This window comes from Xenopus tropicalis, chromosome 5, assembly GCF_000004195.4.
Source record: "Xenopus tropicalis strain Nigerian chromosome 5, UCB_Xtro_10.0, whole genome shotgun sequence".
NCBI classification, from domain to species: Eukaryota; Metazoa; Chordata; class Amphibia; order Anura; family Pipidae; genus Xenopus; species Xenopus tropicalis.
This window is the reverse complement of record NC_030681.2, coordinates 130509390-130535334: the sequence shown is the minus strand read 5'-3', so window position 1 is coordinate 130535334 and position 25945 is coordinate 130509390. Positions and strand designations below refer to the sequence as shown.

Below are 25945 nucleotides of genomic sequence, written 5' to 3'. Positions count from 1 at the left end.
ACCTAAAGAAGTGAACAAGATCTATAAGGAATTCCTACTTGTTCTCCTAGATACACCTGAAAGTACAGCTTGAAGGTCAGTTAGTGTAAAAATTGTGGTAAATACCTTTTTGCTATCCTACATATTCTTGGATCAATTACTGAATGGCACCAACTTTTTTATGAGCTAAGCGAAAGCTGACCAATGTGGGGCTTGAACCAAAAATGTTCAACAACCGCTGCTTAAGACAGACTGTGCTCCAGTTCTGTAGGCGTTCTACTAAGATTAGTATTGTCATCCAGTACGTTGAACATTCCAATCACTACTTCAAGGAGAAAAAGCAGAAGAATAAGAGTTTTCAGAGAGAAGATGTTCACCGAGAAAGCAATTATAATGGAATACTGGGAGCAGAAATGGGGGTTATGGAAAGCGTAGCAGCAGTTGAGGGCAAAATCTGGTTAATGGGTATTATAAATGGAAAATCGTTGTACACAAAAGGGAATCTGTGCTTGTGTCACTGTACCATTACTGAAAGGAGGAAATAGGGTTTGAAGTTGCATGATAATGAATTGTAAGATCAGGATGCAGGGGTTGAGCTTGGAGATAAGATGACACGGAGAAGGAGCTAGAAGGGAATAATAAATAACCGACTATCAGGATTAAAGCAAAAATGCACACACCCGGCCTTCCTGCCATTGTTACAGGCCAATCTGAGATTGCATGACAGACATCCCTTCAACGGCCATTCTTTCTTCTTATGACCTCTTTCTGGACACTAGAGAATAAGAGTCTGTGACCTGAGCTGCCTCATCACCCAAGAATGAATCGGTTTTTAATAACCCCCCTACTGACAACAACTCACTCTGCAGTGCGCTCTGCTTGGTTTGGGAGAGGACATCACAGGGCCCTGTGACAGATCCTTCTGCAGTGTTTACTCTTATTAAATTGATCACATTGTGTTGTTTTGGACATTGAGTGCATGTAGACCTGCTAAATTCAATCCCTCCTGCTGAAATCTAAAACTCATCTTATTTGGAGAAGCAGAGGGGAGCGGGGAGATTCTTTTCACTTGCAGCTTTTATCAGCGAATTAAATTCCGAGCCTGGTTATGCCGTGTATTGCTATTTGCTGTTCTATATCACTGCTTCCGAGCCTTACTCTCAATGCCTCAGTGCCAGTCAGTTATTTTCTGTGGTCAGATTTGTTCCAACACTGTAGAATTCTAAAAATTGAGTTCTTTATCCCTTGAATGCGCCCTATATACAGGGATTATCCACGAAGAGGACTGAGTCCAATTTATTCACTGCTTAACATATTTTCCATTTTCTCTGGCCTACTTGCAATTAATAGCACATAAATCCACTGATTGCATGTGTGCCTGGATACCTGCAGTATAATCTTTTATTCAATATATTAATACATCAAGGTTGGCCAGCTTTCAGTAATTCACCTGTCTAACTGCAACACCCAGAAACCTTTACAAAAGGCCATACGTATTTAAAAGTTTCTCTTATTCTTATAGTATATATAGGACATATTGTTGAGTACTATAGAATGTCCAGATACTACAGTATCCCTTCACCTAGGGTCTTCTTTAGATTGCAAGGCAGTGAAATAAATAACTGAATTTAATGTTCTCCTCTCCCACCTTAAAGGAACAGTAACACCAAAAAATGAAAGTGTATAAAAGTAATAACAATATAATGTACTGTTGCCCTGCATTGCTACAACTGGTGTGTTTGCCTCAGAAAGACTACTATAGTTTATATAAGTAAGCTGCTGTGTAGCCATGGGGGCAGCCATTCAAAGGAGAAAAGGCACAGGTTACTTAGCAGATAACAGATAAATCCCCATTATATGGGTCTTATCTACTAGTTATCTGCTATGTAACCTGTGCCTTTTCTCTTTTTTTCCAGCTTAAATGGCTGCCCCCATGGCTACACAGCAGCTTATTTATATAGTAGCTTTTCTGTAGCAAAAACACCATTTTTTTGCAGAGCAACAGCACATTATATTTTAATTACTTTAAAACACTTTAATTTTTTGAGGTTACTTTAATTTCTTAAATATTTGGCAATTTGGGTGTTTAGTAACAGGGCAAAAAAGGCAGCTGTGGCAAGTAACTTATGCAAATGTGGTTCACTGCCTTCTGTACGTTATCTACTGCCTGCCTCCCAACTGATCTGCCAATTATTTTATGTTCAGAATATCCTCCAATGTGTTATTTTAGGACTTTATCCTACAATTTCAATTTAAATGTTTTAGATTGTTGCATTTAAACCATTTAAATATTCGTCGGAAGAAGACTGAAATCTGAATGTGTATGGCCACCTTTGATCACCTGACCTCATTGTTGGTGACTGGAGTACTACAGCATTTTGCCTCTCTCGTGTTAAAAGGTGAGGATGAGACTGAATGTGCTTTGGGTGCTTAACAAGACTTGTATATGTCTGAGCAGAAATTATGGAGCAGATCGATTCCCTATATATCACATATAATTATCCCACAGGGGCCTATAAGAGAATGCACTGTGTGAGAGGTCATGAAGGATTTAGGTTTATGTGTCGGCACTGAGTGATGTTTATTTGAAAATTCTATGTCAAATTTACTTCAGCATATTATATTACACTTGATCTGACAACAGCTCTGATCGCATACGTTGAACCATTTTATATGTTTTTAAAAAAGGTTTTTATGCATTACCACCGGCCTATGTAGCTACTCACACAGTCCTTTCAATTTATTGTGCCCTTTGAGTGCTGTGTTGAACTAATATCAGTGTTAATACATTTCTTATGGGCATCTCACCTATGGCTAACGAGGTTGACCTACTGGCACAGAAGCCACCTCACTGGCATTCCAGAAGCCTGGTACGGCGCAGTCTAGAAAAATACAACTTAGTAGATCTGGGTCTCAGTGATCTCCATCTGAGCTGGGAAGCGGTTGTATTGACCTTGTCTAAATGCTTTCTCACCATTTTATGCTACTCTTTAATCCTTTCAGTGAGTAATTGGATGTTTTTTTCCCAAAAGGCCGAGGTGCATTTAGCACGAAAATAAAGTACCACTTTGCATTATGCTGAATTCACACTGCAGAGGCCAGCATTCTAGATGGAAAATCGGTTTGTGTCGTGATCCCTGGAGATTAACCACTTCAGTGCCATGCTGCTGCTTCACCATATAGTAGTATGCCAAGGGTACCTGTCTTTGTTACCTTAGAGATTCATCCATTCCCTAAATGAATCGCCAGTATGTTAGTCCATAGGGCAATTCTATTTCTATTTTCTGAGGGGTAGAGCATGGACAGAAATACATTTGCCCTTCCTGTTAAGATCAATTGTAACCTCTATACTAGTGCACTGGACATTCACTCTCTACATAAGGAATTTTTTCCATCATTTACTAAATTAAATAACCCCATATTGTAATCTGTTAAGGCCCTGTTTAATGTGTTGTTGATTTATAATAATGCCCTATCTGTAAAGTATACTTACCTAACAAAACCATGAAGACAGACCAAGGACCCCACAAAAATGTAACTTCTAAAGTCCCATAATCGTAACATTAAATTTACTTTGTATAAATGTTTTTGGTTAGCCCATATGGAACCTCTAATTTTTTTTGCAGGAATCTTCTATATTGCCTATATTATGCCAAAGAACAAACTCCACAGCTACACTTGCATTATCAAGCACCACTTACCTTTGTATCCTGCAATGGCACAAAGTTTCCTCTTGCCTGTTGAGTTGAAAAGGATTATGAAGTGTATGGCCAGGACAACTGTTGACCAAGCTATTCATAAAGAAGAGGGAGTGAACACTGGTCCCTGCTCAAGTGCTTAAAATGTGAAAGATGTCACGAGAAGTCAAGGTTTGGGAACTCATCTGATTTTTTCGGTTCCTCACCTGCCTCTCTAGTTGTAGCCCAGGCTCCCATGTAATGTGCGCCTGAATTACGGTTAACCTTACAATTGAAAAATCCCAAAATCCACCCTAAAATATCTTTGATTCTTGTAGTGTTGAGCTGAGCTCCTAGAGTGGTAGAGGATGTGGTTGAGCGCACAGCCAAAGGCGTAACATGTGGATGTGGTCAAAACACACTAAAAAAAGGTTCCTGAGAGTTGATCTCACTGGAAGTCCGAATGCTGACCAAATACATCATTCACACCAGTCCCTGCCCCAGAACAGCTTACAGGCTAAGGTTACTAACACATCCACACACAACAGACACATTTGTTAGAAGTCAATTAACCTGCATGTTGAGAGGACAGTGGTGAACCATTTATTAAAAATACTATTCTTTTCCTTATAAAACAGTCAGTTCTTACCAGAATGTTGGTATATATAAGGCAGTATTTGGCTCAGAATTTGGACTGATCCTATCCTTTGCTACTGGATATTCTTTAGATATGCCTTGAGAATGTAAGGTTCTGCGAGTAGGTCCAACTGACCCTGTTTTTACTATTGTAACTCTTGTTTGTGAAATTACTTTAAGACCCCTGTTCATTATAAATGAATGTAAAGTACTATGTAACTTGGTGGCACTACATACGGTAATATATGATGATATGCTCAGTTAGAACAAACAATTATCTTTTGGATCAGGAGGATTTGTTATTTAGATTCCAGAATATTAAGTATTTAAATCATTCCCAACAATACAGAAATCCCTTAGCTCTTCAGAAGGTCTACAATTCCCCAGCAACCTCCCTGCTTCCTCCCAACTTTCTCATTTAACTTCTGTTATAATGATGGAAAAAAGATATAATATGCAACATTCTAAATGTAGATGTTGACCCTAGAAATTTGAGAAGCCTTCAAATCTATAACCTGCCCTCCAAGAAATATGGTTCTGGCCATTAAGTTTTTTCTTTGCATCACAATTTAAGAGAACAAAATCCAGCACAGTGGCCCATTGGTCAATGTTTTTCTTCACCTTAGATACTGAATAATAATTCCTTTATTCTTTATACCTTAATGGTGGTTATAACATGGTCACCTGAAACATAAATATCTTAATTCATTTTAGGAATGATTTGATCCACACTGGCTTGCATTAAGATAAGTATAGGTAAAACTATTGGCTGTCACTAATGCAGAGAATACCCTGTTACAATGAAAGCCCAAAGGAAACATTCAGGAAAATTGGCAGCCAGAGAAAAATCATGGTACAGACAGTTCCATCATTTAACTTCTGTTACAATGATGAAAAAGATAGTGTGCAACATTCTAAATATGATGTTGACTGACGTTAGTTATGGCTCATTTATTTGTAATGTCACAATGACAATAACTGCTACCACATTGTGTACCATATTGTCACTCCCTGCTACAATCTATTCTCCACCAAGAAAGGAAAAAGCACTTTACTGCTCACCAACTAGACATCATCGGCAGCTCTGCCAAAGCCAGTTCCCAAGGTAATATATTTGGTTGCATGAGCCATGATCATGTCGAAAATGTTGGGGATTCAAATATTTCATGAGGGAGATAATAAAGGACTTTTACTACAGCCCAAGATAGACTACAGGTATTATATACCTTATCCAGAAACCCATTATCAAGAAAGTTCCGAATTACAGAAAGGCTGTCTCCTATAGACTTCATTTTAATCAAATAATTCAGATTTTTAAAAATGATTTCCTTTTTCTCTGTAATAATGAAACAGAACCTTGTACTTGATCCCAACTAAGATATAATTACCCCTTATTGGGGCAAAACAGCCCTATTGGGTTTATTTAATGGTTAAATGATTCCCTTTTCTCTGTAATAATAAAACAGTACCTGTACTTGATCCCAACTAAGATATAATTACCCCTTATTGGGGGCAGAACAGCCCTATTGGGTTTATTTAATGGTTAAATGATTCCCTTTTCTCTGTAATAATAAAACAGTACCTCGTACTTGATCCCAACAAGATATAATTAATCCTTATTAGGGGCAAAGCAACACTATTGGGTTTACTTACTGTTTAAATCATTTTTTTTAGCAGACTTAAGGTTGGAGATCTGAATTATGGAAAGACCCCTTATCTGGAAAACCCCTGGTCCTGAGCATGCAAGAAAAGTAACTATTTTAGCATTACTTTAAATAAATTAGAAGGACATTATTTCTGATTTCTGTTAGATACCTTCAACCAATTCCTGTAGTTAATTGGGGTAATTCTTAATGAAAATCTACAACATGAACCGGCATTCATTGTTGTCAGGTGCTGCAGATGAAGAACACCTGGAGGACAGTAAATTGCCCCACATCCCTTGGCTTCAGCACAAAAAAAAAATAAAAGAGAAGGCTGTCATACTGCTGGAATTGAGAGTAGAATCTAGAAATCTAGGGTGCTGAAAATATTTAGGAGGTCCCACGCGCATAGCAATAATTGTTAGAGCGCTGTATACTCAAAAGCCTCTCGGGCAATAACTGCCAGTAACAAAATGTTCAGCAAATGAGGGAATATCAATGCGATGAATTAAGCTTTCTCTTCAGTACAAGAAAAGCTGGGCAATTTAACACACCCTCGAGTTATGCTATCTAGCAGGAGGAGATTAAAGGGAAATTGTATCTGAAGAACACGTTGTTCCTATGAGAATGAAGATTTTTGTAGCATTCATAAATATTTATGTATAAAGTTTTCAAGTCTTTGCAGAGCTTGATTTAAATTATTTAAAACCCTTGTGTTGTTTTAAACTGGTAATGTTCAGCTTTTTCAGTAGTAAAAGGAGCTGATTACTCTGAGCAATGTCCTACTACTTCTCAGCAGCTTTTTAATAGGATGCCTAGAGCAGCTTTATCAGTGGTGATTCTGGGGCAGCAAGCGAGGTGCCGCCCCATCTGTCCCACTCTGTACCTACAACTTTAGCATCAGAGTGGGTCCAGAGGGGGCCACATCCCTAGTGCAGAGAGCGTAAATGTGCTCCTGCACTAGCAGAGCAGGATTTTTCGTTTTAAAAAGTTATCGCCTGTTAAAGTTACCAATGGCGTCTTTTTGCCACCCTGGTAACTGGTTCTCCCTTTGCCTTATGGCAGGAGTGGCCCTGAGCTTTATCGTGGATAGTTGAACGCAAATAATAAAAGTTAAAAGGAGCTTTGCTTCATTGAAGTTGGCCATACACAAGCTGTAAGTTAAAAAACAATATTTTACAGTTCATACAATTTCTTTAGTTCATTAGATTGTACTAATTTTTGAGTGACCCTTAGCAAAGCTCTGCCTTCAGAAAAGATGTTAAGGTGGTTTGCTATACCTAAAATATGCCTGTTGCTCTACACTTATGGCAGGGATCCCCAACCTTTTTTACTCATGAGCCACACTCAGATGTGTTGGTGAGCCATACAAAAATGAAAAAAGTTATTTGGGGATGCCAAATAAGGATTGTGATTGGCTATTTGGTAGCTCCATGTGGACTTCTAGACTGCAGGAGGCTCTGCTTGTGGTAAAACAGTTCTTCTGTGCTTCCATAATTTGCCCCCAAGCCAGAAATGTAAAAATTGGCATCTGCGTTGAGGCCACTGGGAGCAGCATCAAAAGAGTTGGTAACAAGATGTTACTTATGAGCCACTGGTTGGGGATTACTGACTTTGGGGTTTCTCATTCACAAATGATATCATATCATAAGAAGAGTGTAATACCCTTACCTTTGCAGACAACATGATTTTCTGGCTCATATCCAGCCTTACAGGTGCATTTGCCAATTGGAACCATCCATTCACCATCCCCATTGCAGTACAGTTTGATAGGAACATCAACCTCCTCAGCATTAGGTATGCAGGTTCCCCGGGCTATAACTAAAGAGGTACTTTCTGCCCCAGTCATGGTTTCAGGGAAGACTGCAAAATTCTGAACCACACTGGGACATTTCTTGAAGAAGACCCGAACTGAAAGGAGTGACATGCATGCTCCATAATCCTGAAATGCCAAATAGAAGCCACTGCGGGTTAGAGGGCCAAAACTACGAACTTCTGTGTTGACTTTCATCAGTCTCCCACCAAAGTCCACTTGTGAGAAACTCTCATCAGCAGCTATAGTGTCCACCTTTAAATAGGGAGACTCATTCCAAAATGTAGATATCTTGTTGTCAATATTCGAGTCTGTCTCATAGTAGTACAAATTAAAAGTTTCTTTGCAAGAACCTGGGACATTTGGGAGGCTGCTACAGTCCCGAACAGTAAAGCGCATCTCCACATAGACACGATGGGCTCCGCGCCTTGGGATGAAGGTAGTGAGGAGCCAGTTGTTCTGGCTTGGCCCAAAGACATTGCACACTTGGTATGTACGGATTGTGTTGAGGTTTTCATCATAGCCACTCACTTCTTCCCACTGCAGAAAAACAAGAATTTAGTTATAAGAAAGTAGGCAACAACTAAACAACCTAAAGAGAGGTCACTACTGAAAAACAGCATATTACTATTTCTGTGATAATTCCACAAAATATCATTTGGATCTTTTTCTGGACATGCTATGCATTATTGAGATCCCCATTGAATGACCTACAGCCATGCTGCAATATTAATGAAAGTAAAAAGAATTCAAGTCAGTTTCAAAAAAAGATTCTAATGTATTATGCTACTTATTCCATCCCTTCCTTTCTTGCTCCATTACGCACACATATTGTAAAATTCTGTATGCCAGATATAGTCAATAAGAACTATTGAATCAGAAGCCCCATGTGTAGAGCACACCGAGCAGTGACAGATGGAAGACTGCCCAAAGACACTCAACAGCTATGGCCACATGTATTTGTGCTGAAGCACACAATGCCATGACCATCAGCGCTGAATACCATTAACTACAATGGCAACTGCCAGTGTGCATTTGGGGCAGGTTTTGGCCCAAAAATGCACACCAAAGAATGTACCGACTGAAACCTGCCTCGTGTGCACATTGGTAGGCAGATGCCATGGTAACCAATGGCCAGCAGTGACTTGCAGTCATACAAGAGTAACATTAGCCTTACACTGCAGCAAAGAAAGGATATTTCCATTGCCACTAATCCACAACTCCCAGAATTCATAGCGGGCAAAGAATACAGCAAAGGGGGAGGGATGCTCCCTTCTTTATTCACTTCTGGCTACCACCTCTAATCCTTGAGACTTTCACAAATGAATCCACCATTGTTTCTGTGCTTCAATGACCTTAAGCTAGAAATTTCAGCTCCAGAGAATGTGATTTCTTTCCCTGAAATAATTTTAATCACTGGCTCATAGTTCTTTATTATGCACATTGCTATTTTGCTAAATTATACAAGCCCTGGCTTTTACAGCTGCCTTTCCAAATTATCATAGTCATTCTGTTCATGTCCGTCCCTGCAATACATACAGAAAAGCTTATTTATCAGAGCAAAAGTGGATGCAGAACAATGTCTCCGCTCGGAACAAAGGCGTATTTAACAAGTCTGACTTTCTTTATGCGATAACTATATTGTACTGATGAGCTAAAACAGCCAATTTTTGGCATGTAGCACAAACAGAAAGTTACTAGGCAGTGCCTCCTGTTTTAAACCTTGTGGGTACTGTTTAGGGTGAAATTACATTCTTTCCACTTCCGGATTATGGCCCCAATGGTGCTCACTGGAACATTCGGAATCTAAGAAATACATATGTAACCAATGCCATCAGTATATTTTGCAACAATAAGGTTGGGAAGGTTTGAGGGAGCTCTTTGCTTTTACCCATTACGAGATGCTTCTTCTGTGATACCTTGGTAATGAGAAACCTTTTTATAGGTCATCAATTTGGACTAATCCAGCTGATATTAATTTGCACTGATAGGGGACAGGATTGCTTTCTAAATACTGACAGAGTTCAGCAGGTTTCTTGGCTTTCCATGCGTTTTTGCACCTCCGTTTCTTTCTTTATGTGTTTAATACTTATTCCCTGTGTCATTCCACTTTATTACACATAACTTAATTTAAAGACTTATCTAGTGTAAATTACATGTCAATAGCCACATTAGAAATATATTTACTGAGAAAAACATTGATGTGTTCAATACTTATTTTCCCTGCTGCAAAACAGCATTTCTAGTCACATTCATTTTAGGCTTTTAAACCCTAATTTAAAATCATGGCTTTTATACCGAACTGGTGAGTTCTGTTTATCTAAAAGGTGACCTTTTTTTTGATGAGTGGATACAAACATACTGCAAAAAAAAAATAAATAAATAAAGACTTCATCTTGATAGAAATAATTGGAATATTGGTTTTAATAAAAACATCATCTTTATTCTTAGCATGAATATAAATATTTAAAAAAAACTTACAGTATATATCATACTCAAAGAGAAATACCTAGAGGATATATCTTTCTGTAGAATAAAAATAAAGCATATGGAAAACTAAGAAGTAATTGGTTCTCAGCTCAACGACCTATTTACCAATTCACTTTATACACATCAGCTTTTTACTCTCTGTACCTGCACAGATTTTCCCTTTAATGAGCACCCACCACACAAGCAGAACTTATGTTCAGAGGACAGTATGTTTTGCAGAAGGTGGGCTCCCCACCCAGCATCATCTTATCTCCGCTTCTCATTATCTGTATCTCTGCATCACAAAGGTAAGTGATATTAATCACAAAGATTAATCTGGCTGGATAGCACTTCATGGTACTTTAGAAATTTGCACTCTGCAAGCTGTGGGAAGGAAGCCACCTCGGCAACTAATTAAAACCCCATCTCAAAAAGCAATATTATTGTTCTGGTAATGAAATAAACAGGAGATGAGAGAGGATAAGGTGTGCGTGAAGAGGTAGCAGCGGAAGGAGAGATTTAATTCTCACCAACAAAAACTTTCAATTTAGCAGCATCCCAAACCTATCAGCAATGTTTATTTGGATGTCAGACAATGAACAACTGAGCCTGTATGATCTGGGAATCCTGTATGATACAGGCAAGCAGTATAGTTTTAATATATCAATAGTACAAAAAAGTTGGCATTGTTATGATTATTGTTATTTTACTATAACTAAATGGTCAAATTGTACTTTTGACTAAAATAGTTTGCAATCCTTAGAAACATTGTTAAGTAAATAAATTATTTCTTCAAGTCTGGTCGCGTCCATTCAAAAACCAACAGAGTTGTTATGCCATATGGATAAAGATTTTAGCCCTATGGCACACACGGCATGTTGATCATTGTGGTGCTTCCCATTCATGCTTCTGCCCATGCTATATGTTGATGCTGTTGATCACTTGGGAACACTTGCTTAAACTTTTGTTTTAGGTCTTATACACTTCTGTGGTTACAACTACTATGGCCTTGAAGACAGAACCACCTATTTGGCCAAGAGCAGTTCCTTGTTTTCTGTGCTGTAAACAGATATTTCTATGCACGTACACTGGTAACGCCTATGCTCATACGTTTCTGATGACGTTTGCTACTATCTCACAAAGTCTATAAAAACTCTGAAAAACTCTTTGTTCTGTAGTTTTGACTCTTGGTTTTGTTCAGAACGAATGTATGCGTTAAATAAATCTTACCTATTTACCTCAAATGACTTTTTTTTCCGGTATCTGGAAGTCTACCTTGCTGTTAAATTATCTTTTGGATATCTTTTTGCAGGGCAGTTTTGATCAACCTGAAAGCTAGTTAGGTTATTTGGAGTAAATGCATATTTTGCTCTCCTATATATAATTGAAAGATCAGCTTTAGGGTGAATTAGAGTGATATTTGGAACAAAAACTTTAGTAGATTTTTTTTCTTGAAACTAAGGCTAAATGGGTGATAAATGGGTGATCTGTAACTCTGATGTGAGCTAAGGAGGACACTGGCCAAAGGTTGTGCCTTCAAATGCTGCTTGAACTGAAAAAGTCCAACAACCACAGCTCTAGAAACATCATTTTAAGATGATGGGACCTCAGGTTCTTCCAATCTCTCCACCCAATGGCGCTCACCAAAAGAACACTTCCCGAAGCTGACTCTAATCGACTCGAAATGCAGACTGGTAACCGAAACTTTAAGTAACTTTAATTTGCTGCATCGAGAAATTGAATTACTCCCAGTGTTGTGAGTGGGGAATGTGTAGAAGAAGTGGATTTTGTCAAAAGTATGCATTAATCTTTCATCTGAAAGGCTGAAAATGTGCAGGGCTGTCTTTTAGGAACCTGAGCAGTAGAAAAACCCTTCAAGGATTGGCATGTTGTTTCAATAATGGGGTCACAACCTTTAGCTCAACACCAGTACAGATTGAAATCACTGATTCCCAGACATTTTGGGAGTAACTGCATATAAGCTTTGAGCTTTTTCCATTGCAGACTGGATGAATATGCCATAACCCACACTTTTTCTCCTCTATCTAGTTAAATCACTTCTTATAAACCCCAGTGTACCATAGCCTTTAGGCTGTTTATCATATAACATCTCCTGTTATCATATAACAGATCCAAAAGTTAACATTCATGCATATCTAGCTAAAGTACCTAGTGCACAAAATGCCAACACATTTCCAAACACTGGAAGTCACTAGAACAAATAACACTTTAGCCATTTTCCTGCTCCAGCAACCTATATTCTATTTAGTGTGGCACACAGTTATACACACAGCATAGGCTGACAGACATGGAAAAACGTAATAGAAGATGCAGAAGAAATACAAAATGATGAGGAGACATCGCATGTCCTCTATAAATAGGCCAAGAGAAATAAATGTATTTCTCCATGTTGAAATAAAAATGTTGCATATAATAAAACTAATCAGGCATGCCTTGGCACAGCAGTACTTTCAGCTCTGTTCTTCAGTTACATCCCAATCACTGATTGAGCTGTTTCTGACTGGGGGAGAAGAGTCTTTCAATAAGTGCAGATATGTTTCTAAATGCTAATTGCCCTCCAAAGCTGTAAAAGCAGGATCTGGATTCTACTCTCCTGATTATAAAGTTCTCTCTGATGTGATCTCTAACTGGGAAAAGCTTGTTAAATTCCAGCAGGAATCCTGATATCAAAGCCACAGGCCCAAACAAATAAAGCGCCATATGTACAGCTTGCTATAAATTCAAGTACAGAAGAATGGCAGAATCGTAGAAGACCGCTAGGAAGAAAAACTACCTTATCCCTAGGAAGCAGAAAAAGGCTAAAATATTTTAAAGGTGGGCAGATAAACCATAAAGGGTGGGAAGAATACAGCAAGGGGAGGGAAAAGGTGAGAAAGGGTGAAATACAGGAAGGTGGGCAAGAAAATACTGTTTAGGGAGATTTGGGGGGGGGGGTACTTCAAGGCATAGGAAAGGGGTGAAATATTACAAAACGTGGGAGGGAGGGGTGAGGGCAAAGGAACATGGGTAAGCAGGGTAAAGGTGGAAAAGTATGACAAAGCATGAGATAGCAGGTGGAGAAGTAGAATGCAACAAGAGAAGAAAATATGACAGGGGTGGGAAAAGTGGGGGTATGGTAAGTGGAAGAGGCGAGGGGAATATGGCAAAAAGTACAGAGAGTTGGGGGGGTATGGCATGGGGTGGAGTAAAGCAAGGGAATATGACTTGGGGTAGGAAAAGTAGGGAGTATGGAAGGTTGAAGGGGTAAGGAGGTAAATGGGATGGATTACCAGGTTTAATGTAAGTAAAGGTGAATATTTAAAGGGTATTAGCAAATTAAGGCAAACACAGCAATAAATGTTGGGATATACCAAGGGGAGGGAGAAGATCGGTATGACAAGGAGAGAATGAAATATATTTAAGGGCATATATGGTCATCAATAATAAAGCTATAAAGTGTACATCCGAATATTCTGATTGGACGTTACAATATAAAACTGCCCACAGTACCTATCCAGAGTTAAGAGAAAAAAGGAGACAAAGCTATAAGTCCTACAAAATCAATTATGAGTACCATATAGAAGTTAAGCTTGTTTTAAGTTTTTATTTTGGAGGATAGTCTAATTTGTTGAAGGAAGAGTAGCAAGTGAAATGGTCTCTTTTGTTGCTGTCCAAGAAAGGCTTCCTAGGTTTGTAAGATTAGAACTCGTGATAGCCCAGTTGCAGCTGTAAAATCATCATTCTTTATGGGCACAGCCACACTTGTATATACACACATTAATATAATTTAAGTATTAAAGAAAGTGAGATTAAATGAGGAAGAAGTCCTCTTTAAGTAAAGTTTGCCTTTAATCCATTTCCATAACTATGTTTTGAACATACTGTCAAAAGTGTCACTTCTCCATTGCACAGTGCGGAGGAATATGTTGATGCCTAAATAAAGGATGATAATAGCAGGCGCCACATAGCCACTAATCATAAGGGGTCCCTCACTCAGGTTGTTCAATGCTTGAATTGTTCGTGCAAACAAGGAGATTGTTCGCTGCAGAAAAGGCACGCGCTGTATTAAAAAAACAAGGGTTTAAAGTGCCTAAGGGTGTTTTGTTCTTCATTACTTCATAAAAGTGACATTAATAGCCACGGAAGAAAACTGCTGAGTGCATTTACTGCCGATGTTTCAGGTATGAAAGCTGCTTTCAGGCTGCTAATGTTTCCTAATTACAGATCTTAACTGTAACGAGAGAAAGAGGGAACTCAGGAGGGGAGAGCAAGGGACAAAGAAGGAGAGAATAAGTGAGGAAAGGAGACACAAAGGACTTAATTGTTAGGAGACCAAGTCAGAAAGAATGTACCCACCATACCTTTCGAAAGGAAGGATGTACACTAAACACAGAGAGGAAGAATGTACCCACAATAGTAACAGAAAAGGATATACTTATAATACCTACAGAAATAGAAAGTAAAAAAAATGTAGAGAAAGGAGGGATTTACCATCAATATCTACAAACATAACCATGATCTACCCATAATACCTATAAAAAAAATGAGAGGGAAACGAACGCACCTACAATACCTAAAAAAAGAGAGAGGGGAAGCAATGAACCTATAATACCTATAGAAAGAAGTTCCTTAACTGTGGGGATTGGAGCAGTGGGAGCAGTGGCAGTGGTGGGGACAAGATTCAAGAACAATTAAGGTAAAATTTGTGGAGAAAGTCTATTTGCTCTTCGAGATATACCTGAAAAAATCATCAAGGCCAAATAGGGTGATGACCTATGAATTCTTGGAATTATTGCTAAATGACTGAGTTAAGGTTGGCTTGGACCAAACGTTTATCCTCCAAGTGGCACCTGAACTAAAGGAGTCAGACAACCACTGCTACAGAAAACATACTATATCTAAAAGGATGGGAGCCTCTCTGACCAAAGTGGTGGGAATCTACCTTAACTGCAGCTCTGTGAAGATACAATATTTTTATTATGCCCTTACTCTTTGTACTGGCCCATAACAAAATAATTTTATAGCCCCCCCCCCCCCGCGTCTATGCTTGGGGAAAGATGCCACTTCTTGACTACACATATTGCATTAGACATGGCACTCACAGGCCCTACGCCAACCAATTGCTGAGTCTTTTGAATCTGCTGCATCTATTTTTCAGTAGCGAGATGTGTCATCCAAACTTTTCCTGCCACTCCACTATTCTCACCAAACACTAATGTGTCATATGCCTTTGTGCCATACAGTGTCTATGATTAAGGATGGTAGCACCCCAAATGCATAAGGCATTGAGGCTCTGTTCTTTCTTTAAGCTGAGCAAATAAAAGATTTTACTTTTTATTAGAAGATTGGCTGCTGTCTGTTTTTCCATTGCCACCAAAGATATACCATTCTACAAAAGGCCCCTACAACCTCCATTATCTCTGTCTTCTAATCTATAATATTCCAACATTATTTAAACAATGGGACTGCACAATATCTATCCTGCCTTAGAAACACAATATAAAGAGAGCTCTACTTTATAGTTATTTTTCAAGCTTCTAACTTAAGGGATAAAAACTTCATCCTCCACTGCTCTTTATTCAAACTGCCCGAATTAAAAGGGTTAAGGAGCAGTTCCTAGTATCCTCACTTTAATATCCATCCATCTTCCTGGCTAATGTTCCTGTCCCACGATTCTTTGCACAGAGTGGCGCTATTAAAGAGGATATTTGCTTCTGCATTAATGTCCATCATAAAAACCTCACTAAAATTTCATGGAGCGTAGGAAAGACTCCATGGGGAAACTGACCCTCGGAGGTGCAAATCTGCAAAATGGTATCTTGCAGAGCAGTCAGCAGAGCCCAGAATGAGTACACATGAACACAGCCAGTAATAACTCATAAAGTCTGCTCGGGTCAAGGCCTCCGAGAAAGCTCAATATATCAAAAGCATGTCACTCCTATAAAGGCTGTTATAATCCAGAAAGGTGCTCAAAGGTTAAGATTTCAGAAGGCTTTCATCTGACAGCGTTTTGAGCCAATGCATATTTTACTGAGGTATTTTAGTTCAGTACCGAAACTCAAGTATACAGAAAGAGTGCAGCCTACTACAGATCTATTATTATTAATAACACGTACCTCTATACTAAGTAACTAAAATAACAATTCAGTTACATACACTTAGGGGCTGATTTACTAACCCACGAATCGATTTTTTCGTCGACGTTACGACTTTTTGTAGCCGTTATGATTTGCTCGTATCTTGTCGCGACTTTTTCGTATTGAGCGCTCGTAAACTGCGGGCAAAACTTTCAGACTTAGCATGATTTTGGAAACCTCCCATATGAGTCAATGGCAATCTGCAGCTCCAACCTGGCCCAAGAAAAGTCACGATACTGAAGCTTGAATGAATCCGAAACTTTCGTACTCAGCGCGAAGGTTACGAAAAAGTTGCGACAATTCGCGCAAGTCGTAACGCTACGAAAAAGTCGCAACATTTTGTGAAGCAGTCGTAATGGCTACGGAAAAGTCGCGACAATTTACGAAAAAAATCGCAAAATACCGATCATTAGGAAAAAACCGCATTCGGACGCCTTCGGACCGTTCGTGGATTAGTAAATTAGCTCCTTAGAGAGGTCATTTACTAACCGTTGGATATTTAGCGCAAAAGGCCCCTCCCCCAAAAAAAGGTCAAATTTTTTTCAAGATTTACTATATGTCTGACAATTCCCCAGCTAAAACTTGCAAGATCATGTAGAAGATGTCCCTTCCCTGAAAGATCCTTCTTTTGCCTTGAAACTTTAGAGGTTTTGGATTTTTGACACTGGTTTTTATGCAGCAATTTGAAAAGTGTGAGTTTTCGGGGCAGCAAATCAAAAAAAGTCGCATCGGATTTTTTAGTAAATGTCAAACATTTGTGAAAATGAGTTTAGTCGAATTTTCAAAAATAAGAATATGACAAATGTTAGAGTTTTAGTAAAGTTTAGTAGAGTTTAGTAATCACTGGGGGGGTGAGTGTAATCACTGGCCCAGCATACCTGTGCACAAGCAATCCTCATCCTTCTGCCTTCTTTCTTTGCGATCCTGGGGCCGGTGCATACTCGGTACAGTGAAAAAGCCAGCTTTTTTGTTAAAGTTCTGCTAACATGAGCACCGACCCAGGGTATCAGGTAAGTGATTACAATCACGGGAGGGGGGGGGGTGTGTGCCTGACATTTTGCCCCCCCCCCAGTGATTATAACTTCCTTCTCCTTTGAACAAAAAAAATAGTAGTACTCCCCTTTTGAAGGAGGAGCAGGGGCACTAGAGCCAGGAAGCTCTAGGGGGCACACTTGGGTTTGTATGTGGGAGGTACCGTTTTGGCAGAGAAGGAAGAGAACCCAAACTGTTGTCACTTGTGGTCCCACCCTAATTACATGATAATTGAGGCTAAGCTCCCAGTATGTCTGATCTATGCAAATGCCCCAATATGCCTGAAACCCTACCCGATTCCTGGTAAGCCATGCTCTTTTTGAGATACATGTTTCTGGACTGTCCCGTGTAAGCAAGTACCATTGATAGGCATGTTTATATTACTAGTATAAATGTTTAAGCTGAAACAGCAAGTACTGCTATCAAAAAACAGAAGCACAAGTAGCTGAGGGGTAAAAGTATGAGTTACAATATATTATCATCCTCACAGTCATGCATAAAAGTAGTGGGCAGGTCATTTGTATAATATTTTGTATATCAGGGCCAGTGGACAAGACAATGGCAACTTTGAGGAGGGTTGATGATTGAACTGCCCCTCAGAATTAAAAGGCATACTTCTTCAGTACTGTCTGAGGCAACACATATAAACCTGACCTTGGTGCCCAAATCTCTCCTTTACTCTCTAAAGTTGTATTCTCATTTTCTCTTCTACTCTTCTCTTTCATTACTATGTATAACACTTGCTTTCTTTCTGCTCCCCGTATTTTCTTCTGCCATTTCTCTCTGGCTATTGAGGCTCGGTACTTGAACCACTATTAAAGGGCCACAGGTTGGGAAGCACTTGTCAATAGTTAACTATTGCTATCTTGCTGCTCTTGCTTACTATAGTTGCTATTTCCCACTAAATGCTGCTCCTCTGAAGAATCAAGGGTTCTTGTTCCTACAGTCTTTTGTACTGGCTTATGTAATGTGGAAAAACACAAACAACAAACATAAAACACAATTAAAATAAAAACTATAATTTTCTTGCCTTTCACTGATTTCAAAGAATTCATGATACTCACCCCAGAAGAAGGATTGGCTGTCCATCCCAGTTCAGCAGTGGCCGTTCGAGTGTCCATAAGGGTCTCTGTAAATTAAGAATTAAAAAAACTTTAGTGGATAAGGTAACAGCAATAATAAGCTAATAAATATGAGTTAATAAAGCACTCAAAAGCTTGGCATCATTTATTGTCTTTGTGCAACTTCTGGGTGCAAAAGCATGACTATAAATAATGGCATTGTTTGGACAACCCTTCTTATATAAAAAAAAAAAAAAAAAAGAAAATCGCTGTCACACACAAACACACACAGAAACTAGAAAAGTGCAGGGTTTGACTTAAATAAGATCCATAATGTTTTATTATTCAATCACAGATGCCAAGCGGTTTTTGCTGGATGAGGTCACAAGCAAGTCCAGGGATGTCAGGTTTGATGCATTGATAAAGCCGGCACAGGCAGAGTTATGGATTTTGATTATGGCTCATGAAGAACAGAGAATTATGGTTCAGTGACTCTTATTTCATTATCACTCTGCACTTCACAAAGGGCTGATATTTATCAAGAAATGGAGAAAAAAACATCAAAATAATATCTAAAATAATTCCCCAGGGAAACCAAAGCTGTGAAAACCTCTGTGTTCTCTAGCGGAACATAGAACTAGAGGGCTTTTACATTGCCATTACTTTCAGCCATTTTATCCAATGCGTATAAAGGTAGAGCAGATCCATCTTACTCTTTACTTGCTATGAGAAAAACAACTAAAGGCGATGATAGAGCTAGGCTCAGATCTTCATTAAATTTGATTACAATATAAAAGTCACATTTTTTTTCTCCGTTTTTTAGGTTTTTTTTCTTTTCCAGGTTCACCCAAAAACATAAACAGATTAATTAGCTATTAAAATTAATTGATTCTTATTAAAACTGACCATAGTGTTTGAATATGATAGGGACTTCTTTACGGCAGATGTATGATATCTGCAAAACCCTGTGGTATATGTTAATGCTATATAAGTAAAGGATAATGCTAATAGCAACAATAACATTACAAGAACAAAAAACCTAACTGTACTTTTCTTTACTACAGTAGGGTGTAGTCCTACCCCTTAAAAGATGTTCCCCTAGGTCTAAAACCTGGGCCCCCTAAGATGTGTGACAGCACCAAACCACTGACCCCCCCCCCCTCCTTTATAAATGGGTCTATTACCTTTAATTTCATGCTGAGGTAATTATCAGTCTGTTTGTAATCATACTGTCCATTGATATACGTATATATCTTGTTGAGGCTGTACTTAGCAGTAATATAAATAAAGCTGATTATACTAATTTAGCCTTGTGTATACATAATTATTATATACTTTAGTAGAGATCAACAGATTTAAACTAAAACACACATGGGGCATGTCGACTTCATATGGAGTTGGATATATACAATCTGGTTAATGTTCAACATGTGCCAGGGGCTCATTCTGGAGAAGCAGAGAGACACACAAGGTGAAGCTGGAGGCCATGTCAAGAGTCATTATACTGTCCATCTTGTGCGTTAATGTAAAACCAATAAATGACAAGCGAACTCATCTGCATACTAAGAGCTGACACAAGGACACTGTGTGCCCACCAGCAGTAGCCGTGTCAGCCATTGTTCAGAACAGCTGACGTACTGAAAGATACAATGGAACAATTGTCCCCACCCATGAATCTACTGCCCCCCCCATGGTGAGTGTCAGGCATAATTTTTCACTCTCTTTTTCTTTTCCCCTCTCTTTGTTGCATTGCCGTTCTCTTTATCTGTGCTGCTGAGCAGAACTACCATACACCCAGGATTCGTGTAAGCAACATTTACCTGTCACACAGTTCTGCTCCTGCCTGACAAATAAGGGGTTTTACATTGCTTCACTCCCTCATTTTTTCTTATCTCCCTTCTATCAATGGCATCTGCCAAATGTGTTAATATTTGTACTGAGCGCCTGTATCATCACTGTTAAGTGCGGCAGCAGGAGTGGTGGTTAAAATGGAGAAATAAAGTCAAGTTTTACAAAACATCTTCTTGGGTCGACTGGTGCGAAAAACCCACCTTAAGATTGATTATTTCTGCCTCCTAACGCTACGGGTTCGGGCCCGGGCCACCCTTGAGCAGTAAAAATAACAATGTTATTTAAAATTGCTGTGCCAGGCCACGGGTTGTTACACCTGGGTCATCTACCTTATCTGGGTAGATGCTGTTAATTTACTGTTTTATTGTCAACAGGCTTGCGATCCTGTTACTTTAATCCATTCCTTTGAACATATAGACTATTTATCGAATTGCTAATGTGGTGCCATTATTTAAAAAGGGATCTCGTTCTCAGCCTGAAAACTATAGGCCTGTAAGTCTGACATCAGTAGTAGGAAAGCTTCTGGAAGGGGTAATAAGGGATAGGATAGTTGAATACATTGCAGTTCACAATACTATTAGTTTGTGCCAGCATGGTTTTATGCGTAACAGATCTTGCCAGACTAATTTAGTTGCCTTTTATGAGGAGGTGAGCAGGAACCTTGATGCTGGAATGGCAGTTGATGTCATCTACTTAGATTTTGCTAAAGCGTTTGATACTGTACCTCACAGAAGGTTAATGATCAAATTGAGGAATATTGGCCTAGAACATAATATTTGTAATTGGATAGAGAACTGGCTGAAGGATAGAGTACAAAGAGTGGTGGTAAATGGAACATTTTCTAATTGGGCCAGTGTGGTTAGTGGAGTTCCGCAGGGGTCAGTCCTTGGTCCTTTGCTTTTTAACTTGTTTATTAATGACCTGGAGGTGGGCATAGAGAGTACTGTTTCTATTTTTGCTGATGACACTAAATTGTGCAAAACTATAAGTTCCATGCAGGATGCTGCCGCTTTGCAGAGCGATTTGACAAAATTGGAAAACTGGGCAGCAAACTGGAAAATGAGGTTCAATGTTGACAAGTGCAAAGTTATGCACTTTGGTAGAAATAATATAAACGCGAACTATCTACTGAATGGTAGTGTGTTGGGGGTATCCTTAATGGAGAAGGATCTAGGGGTTTTTGTAGATCACAAGTTGTCTAATTCCAGGCAGTGTCATTCTGTGGCTACTAAAGCAAATAAAGTGCTGTCTTGTATAAAAAAGGGCATTGACTCAAGGGATGAGAACATAATTTTGCCCCTTTATAGGTCCCTGGTAAGGCCTCACCTTGAGTATGCAGTGCAGTTTTGGGCTCCAGTCCTTAAGAAGGATATTAATGAGCTGGAGAGAGTGCAGAGACTGCAACTAAACTGGTTAAGGGGATGGAAGATTTAAACTATGAGGTGAGACTGTCAAGGTTGGGGTTGTTTTCTCTGGAAAAGAGGCGCTTGCGAGGGGACATGATTACTCTGTACAAGTACATTAGAGGGGATTATAGGCAGATGGGTGATGTTCTTTTTTCCCATAAAAACAATCAGCGCACCAGAGGTCACCCCTATAGATTAGAGGAACAGAGCTTCCATTTGAAGCAGTGTAGGTGGTTTTTCACGGTGAGGGCAGTGAGGCTGTGGAATGCCCTTCCTAGTGATGTGGTAATGGCAGATTCTGTTAATGCCTATAAGAGGGGCCTGGATGAGTTTTTGGACAAGCAGAATATCCAAGGCTATTGTGATACTAATATCTACAGTTAGTATTACTGGTTGTATATATAGTTTATGTATGTGAGTGTATAGATTGGTTAGTATAGGTTGTGTGCTGGGTTTACTCGGATGGGTTGAACTTGATGGACAATGGTCTTTTTTCAACCCTATGTAACTATGTAACTATGTAACTATCTGAATCAGAGAATCTACTGGGGTTGTTTTTGATTCCATATAGACCTGTAGGTGGGACTGCACATATAAGAGAGATACAGAAAAATAAACCTATATCAATCTAACCATTGAATGATTGGTGATGGCCAGTTTGGCGACAGACAGAAGTGAGGTGCAATAATGACTGATTTTATTTTGTAGCAAGACTTTAAAGAAATTCAGTCATTTTGGCTCTACAAAAAAATATGTAGGAAACAAGGACCCTGTTGGTAATGGGATTTCAGCTTTACAATCCTCCAGGAACAATACTCTGGGAATTGTATGAAGGACATTAGCTGCTGGCAGATGCCAGGACTTATGATTCAGTGCTGGTTACATGTTACAGTCTGCACATCCCTGAAGTGGTTTCACCAGAGATATTTCTCGGCCAGGCCAAGCTCAAATGAATGCAGGTTCTACACACAGAGAATCAATATAGGTATCAGCACAGATAACAGAGTGCTAAAGTCAGTAACCTTTATCTTCAAACAGGAAAGCAGCAAACACAGGGGAGGTTGTTACACCAGACAGGAAAATAGCCACCTGTTCCGAATACTAGACATACATTACTAGGTCAGGGCACACATATGTGTTTTGTATTTATACACATGGTGGAGTTCCCACATTGATTTCCATAGCCAAAAAATTCCCCATAGATGATCAAGAAAGAAGGCTGGCTATGTATTAACAGTAGGGTGCTCCCATGGTTTCTAATACAAGTGGCTCTGGTATCAGATCAACAGATCCATCTGGGCAGTTATGTTTGCATGCAGTAGGCAATGCCCCTATGCTTTAATGCTTGTTTAAATTAGATTTACCTTGTATCTGCCTTTACCATCTGCTATCCCTACTATTCCCTCTACAATGCTCTTACTCTTACATGTTCTCTCCCACTATGTGTAGGGCCCACAGCAGACTTCTGTCCATGGCCCAGTAGGAAATATTGTACAAGCTGTTGTTCTAAAAGGCTGGCATAAATGACTTTCCATTAAACTCTACATTCTGCTTAAAGTAAAAATAAAAATATAATCCTTATATCAAAACTAAACATAAAATAAATAGATATATAGATCAAGTCACTGTTACATCAAGATCATAAGCGGTGACTGAATTGCTTCATTAGAATTAGAATTTTGCCCAAACCATTGTGATTCACAAATACAGATCAATTGTAATTGATTTACTCAGCGGTTAGTAGACCAATTTTCATGGTTTCAATTTAACAGAATTGATTTGCATTTTAAAGCATTGCTAATTCACTATCCTGTAAAAGGAAAGGTCAGCCTCTTTTACTAATGTGGTGCAAATCAGACCCGAAGCAGTAACTTGTGGCAACCAATCATCATTTAGTTGTGACCTAGATTATTGAAAGGGAGCAAATTTGCACTGACATTAGTAAATTGAATATTTTTAATGCTATAGTCAGCACATACAGTGTTAATCAAGCTTTAGGCCACACTAGTGACCTACCCCATTTATGCCCATACACACTCCCAGGTCATACGTATTTTCCTGATCAATATCTAAATTAGACTGTTCAGATATCAGTAAGGACACAGTAATACTAAATCAGTGCCCTATTTAAAGCAGTAGGCCCAATGAAAATTTTCATCTGCCCTAGGTTCATTACATAGGCCAATCAATGGTCAATCTTATCTAAACAGCCAAATTTGACAACAAATATCTGCCAGGCTTTGGGTTCATTTACACTTATTTGTCTGCATGTTGCTACAGCTCCCACGTACCTCCCCAGATACTGAAAAATGTGGTGCAAACCCATACACACCCTAATCCAACCAAATCCCTGTTTCCTGGTACATACCCTCATAGGTGGGGGGATCCACAATTCAGGACTACGTGATTCCACACACTACAAGTCAATAGTTGTTGATGGATTATTCAGCAATATGCAAAGCTAATTTAACCAGTGAAACTTTCAAAAGCTGGTAGAATGGCAGAGAGTGATGGAAGGCAAGTAAAGAGGGTCAGAAATGGGGTAACTCCCAGGAAACCGGGGAGAGTTGACAGCTTTGCAATCATTGTTTTCACACCAGTGCATTAACAGGAAAATGTAATAGTGTGGGTTTTGTCTGGGTACTCCGGCAAGTAAAATGGCTACCAATCAAGCCAAGACGGATTTTAGATTGTAAGCTTTACTGGGACAGGGACTGACATAAATAATAAACAAACTGTGCTGCATAACATAAAGGTGCCATATAAATAACATATAAAATTATAAAAGTATTTTGGATAACATATCCCTACACCTGCATCTGGTCCTATACATCACATGGATTTATTTTCTGTGCAACATAAGAATGATCCCATGTTATACATGAGTTAGCCCTAGAAGCCCGGTGGCGCTACGTTAAGTACAACCATTGCACACATTCTGTAGGCAGTTTAGCTCTTCTTCTCTAGTGAGCGGCTCATGACAATAAGGAGATACTGAGAGCATCATGAAATGTTTCTATTCTGCTCTGTAATGTTCAATGGATGCATTGTTCCCCAGATCTGCTGGCTCCGGGGCACCATTTAGAGCTTGTTGAAAAGAAAGAAAATTGATCATGTGACAAAGACATCGCTGAGGTTTGAGAAATACTCAGATAACCTTTTTGTTCTATTGGCTTTAAAACTATAACAGCTATAACTATAATCAGCTGTAGGGCTATTAGAAAATGTTGTTGCAATACGGAAGCTATTTAAGTTACTTGCATGGGAAGTGCACTGTACACCCTTTAAGAGAAAAGTGGTTATCAAGCCTCAGGTTTGGATATTATGATACTGTGCACTAGTCAAAATGGAACTGGACCCCAATGCTGAAAGACTGCAATGCTAAATGTATTCAAATAACTAGTTAGCTGGGGCTAATCACATTCTTTGGAGGGCTGCATATGGTCCAACCATTCAGCCTGTGGCCTGCAGACCATAAGCAATCCTCCAATGAATACTTCAAATGTTAGTGTCTCTATAAAAGACACCAACTGTGGGAAAATCGGTGCCCCCCTGGAAGTGCAGGCTAATACTCTATTTAGGGGAAACAATGCAATGTTGGCCAAAAAATGCTTGAAGCCAGTCCCTGTGTGGCCAGTCTCCTGGTTCCCTCGTTATGCACGTGATTGTAAGGTTGCCCACTTTTGGCTAGCCCTTTACCGATGCAAATGGCACAAAGCTGGCGGCCAAAGCAGAGGTAGAATCGATAAGGCAACAGGATGAAAGTGGAGATTGGCGGGATGGAGGGGGATTGGGGTCAGAATTGGGGCAGATCAGGGGTCCATCCCTGGCTGGTATTTTACACAAATGAGCAGGCTGGGACTTTAAAGGAACAGTAACTCCAAAAAATGAAATAGCTTTAAAGTAATAAAAATATAATGCACTGTTGCCCCGCACTGGTAAAACTGGTGTGTTTGCTACAGTAACACTACTATAATTTATATAATAAGCTGCTGTGTAGCCACGGGGGCAGCCATTCAGGCTGGAAAAAAGGAGAAAAGGCACAGGTTACATAGCAGATAACAGATAAGTTCTGTAGAGTACAATAGTGTTTTATCTATTATCTGCTTTGTGCCTGTGCCTTTTCTCCTTTGAATGGTTGCCTCCATGGCTACATAGCAGCTTATTTATATAAATTATAGTAGACTTTCTGAAGTAAACACACAACTTTTACCAGTGCAGGGCAGCAGCAAATTACATTT

General features: G+C 39.2%; 1 protein-coding gene across 1 annotated transcript in view; it reads right to left on the bottom strand.

The window, feature by feature from the left end:
* The window catches only part of ephb1 (EPH receptor B1), a 134916-nt gene that overhangs the window by 67579 nt on the left and 41392 nt on the right, over positions 1 to 25945 (bottom strand). Inside the window, exons 2-3 of the mRNA XM_002935075.4 lie at positions 18451 to 18515; positions 7607 to 8288 (exon numbers count right to left, since the gene is read on the bottom strand). Of these exons, the coding sequence (XP_002935121.2) occupies positions 7607 to 8288; positions 18451 to 18515 (747 nt within the window). The remainder of the gene's footprint in view (positions 1 to 7606; positions 8289 to 18450; positions 18516 to 25945) is intronic.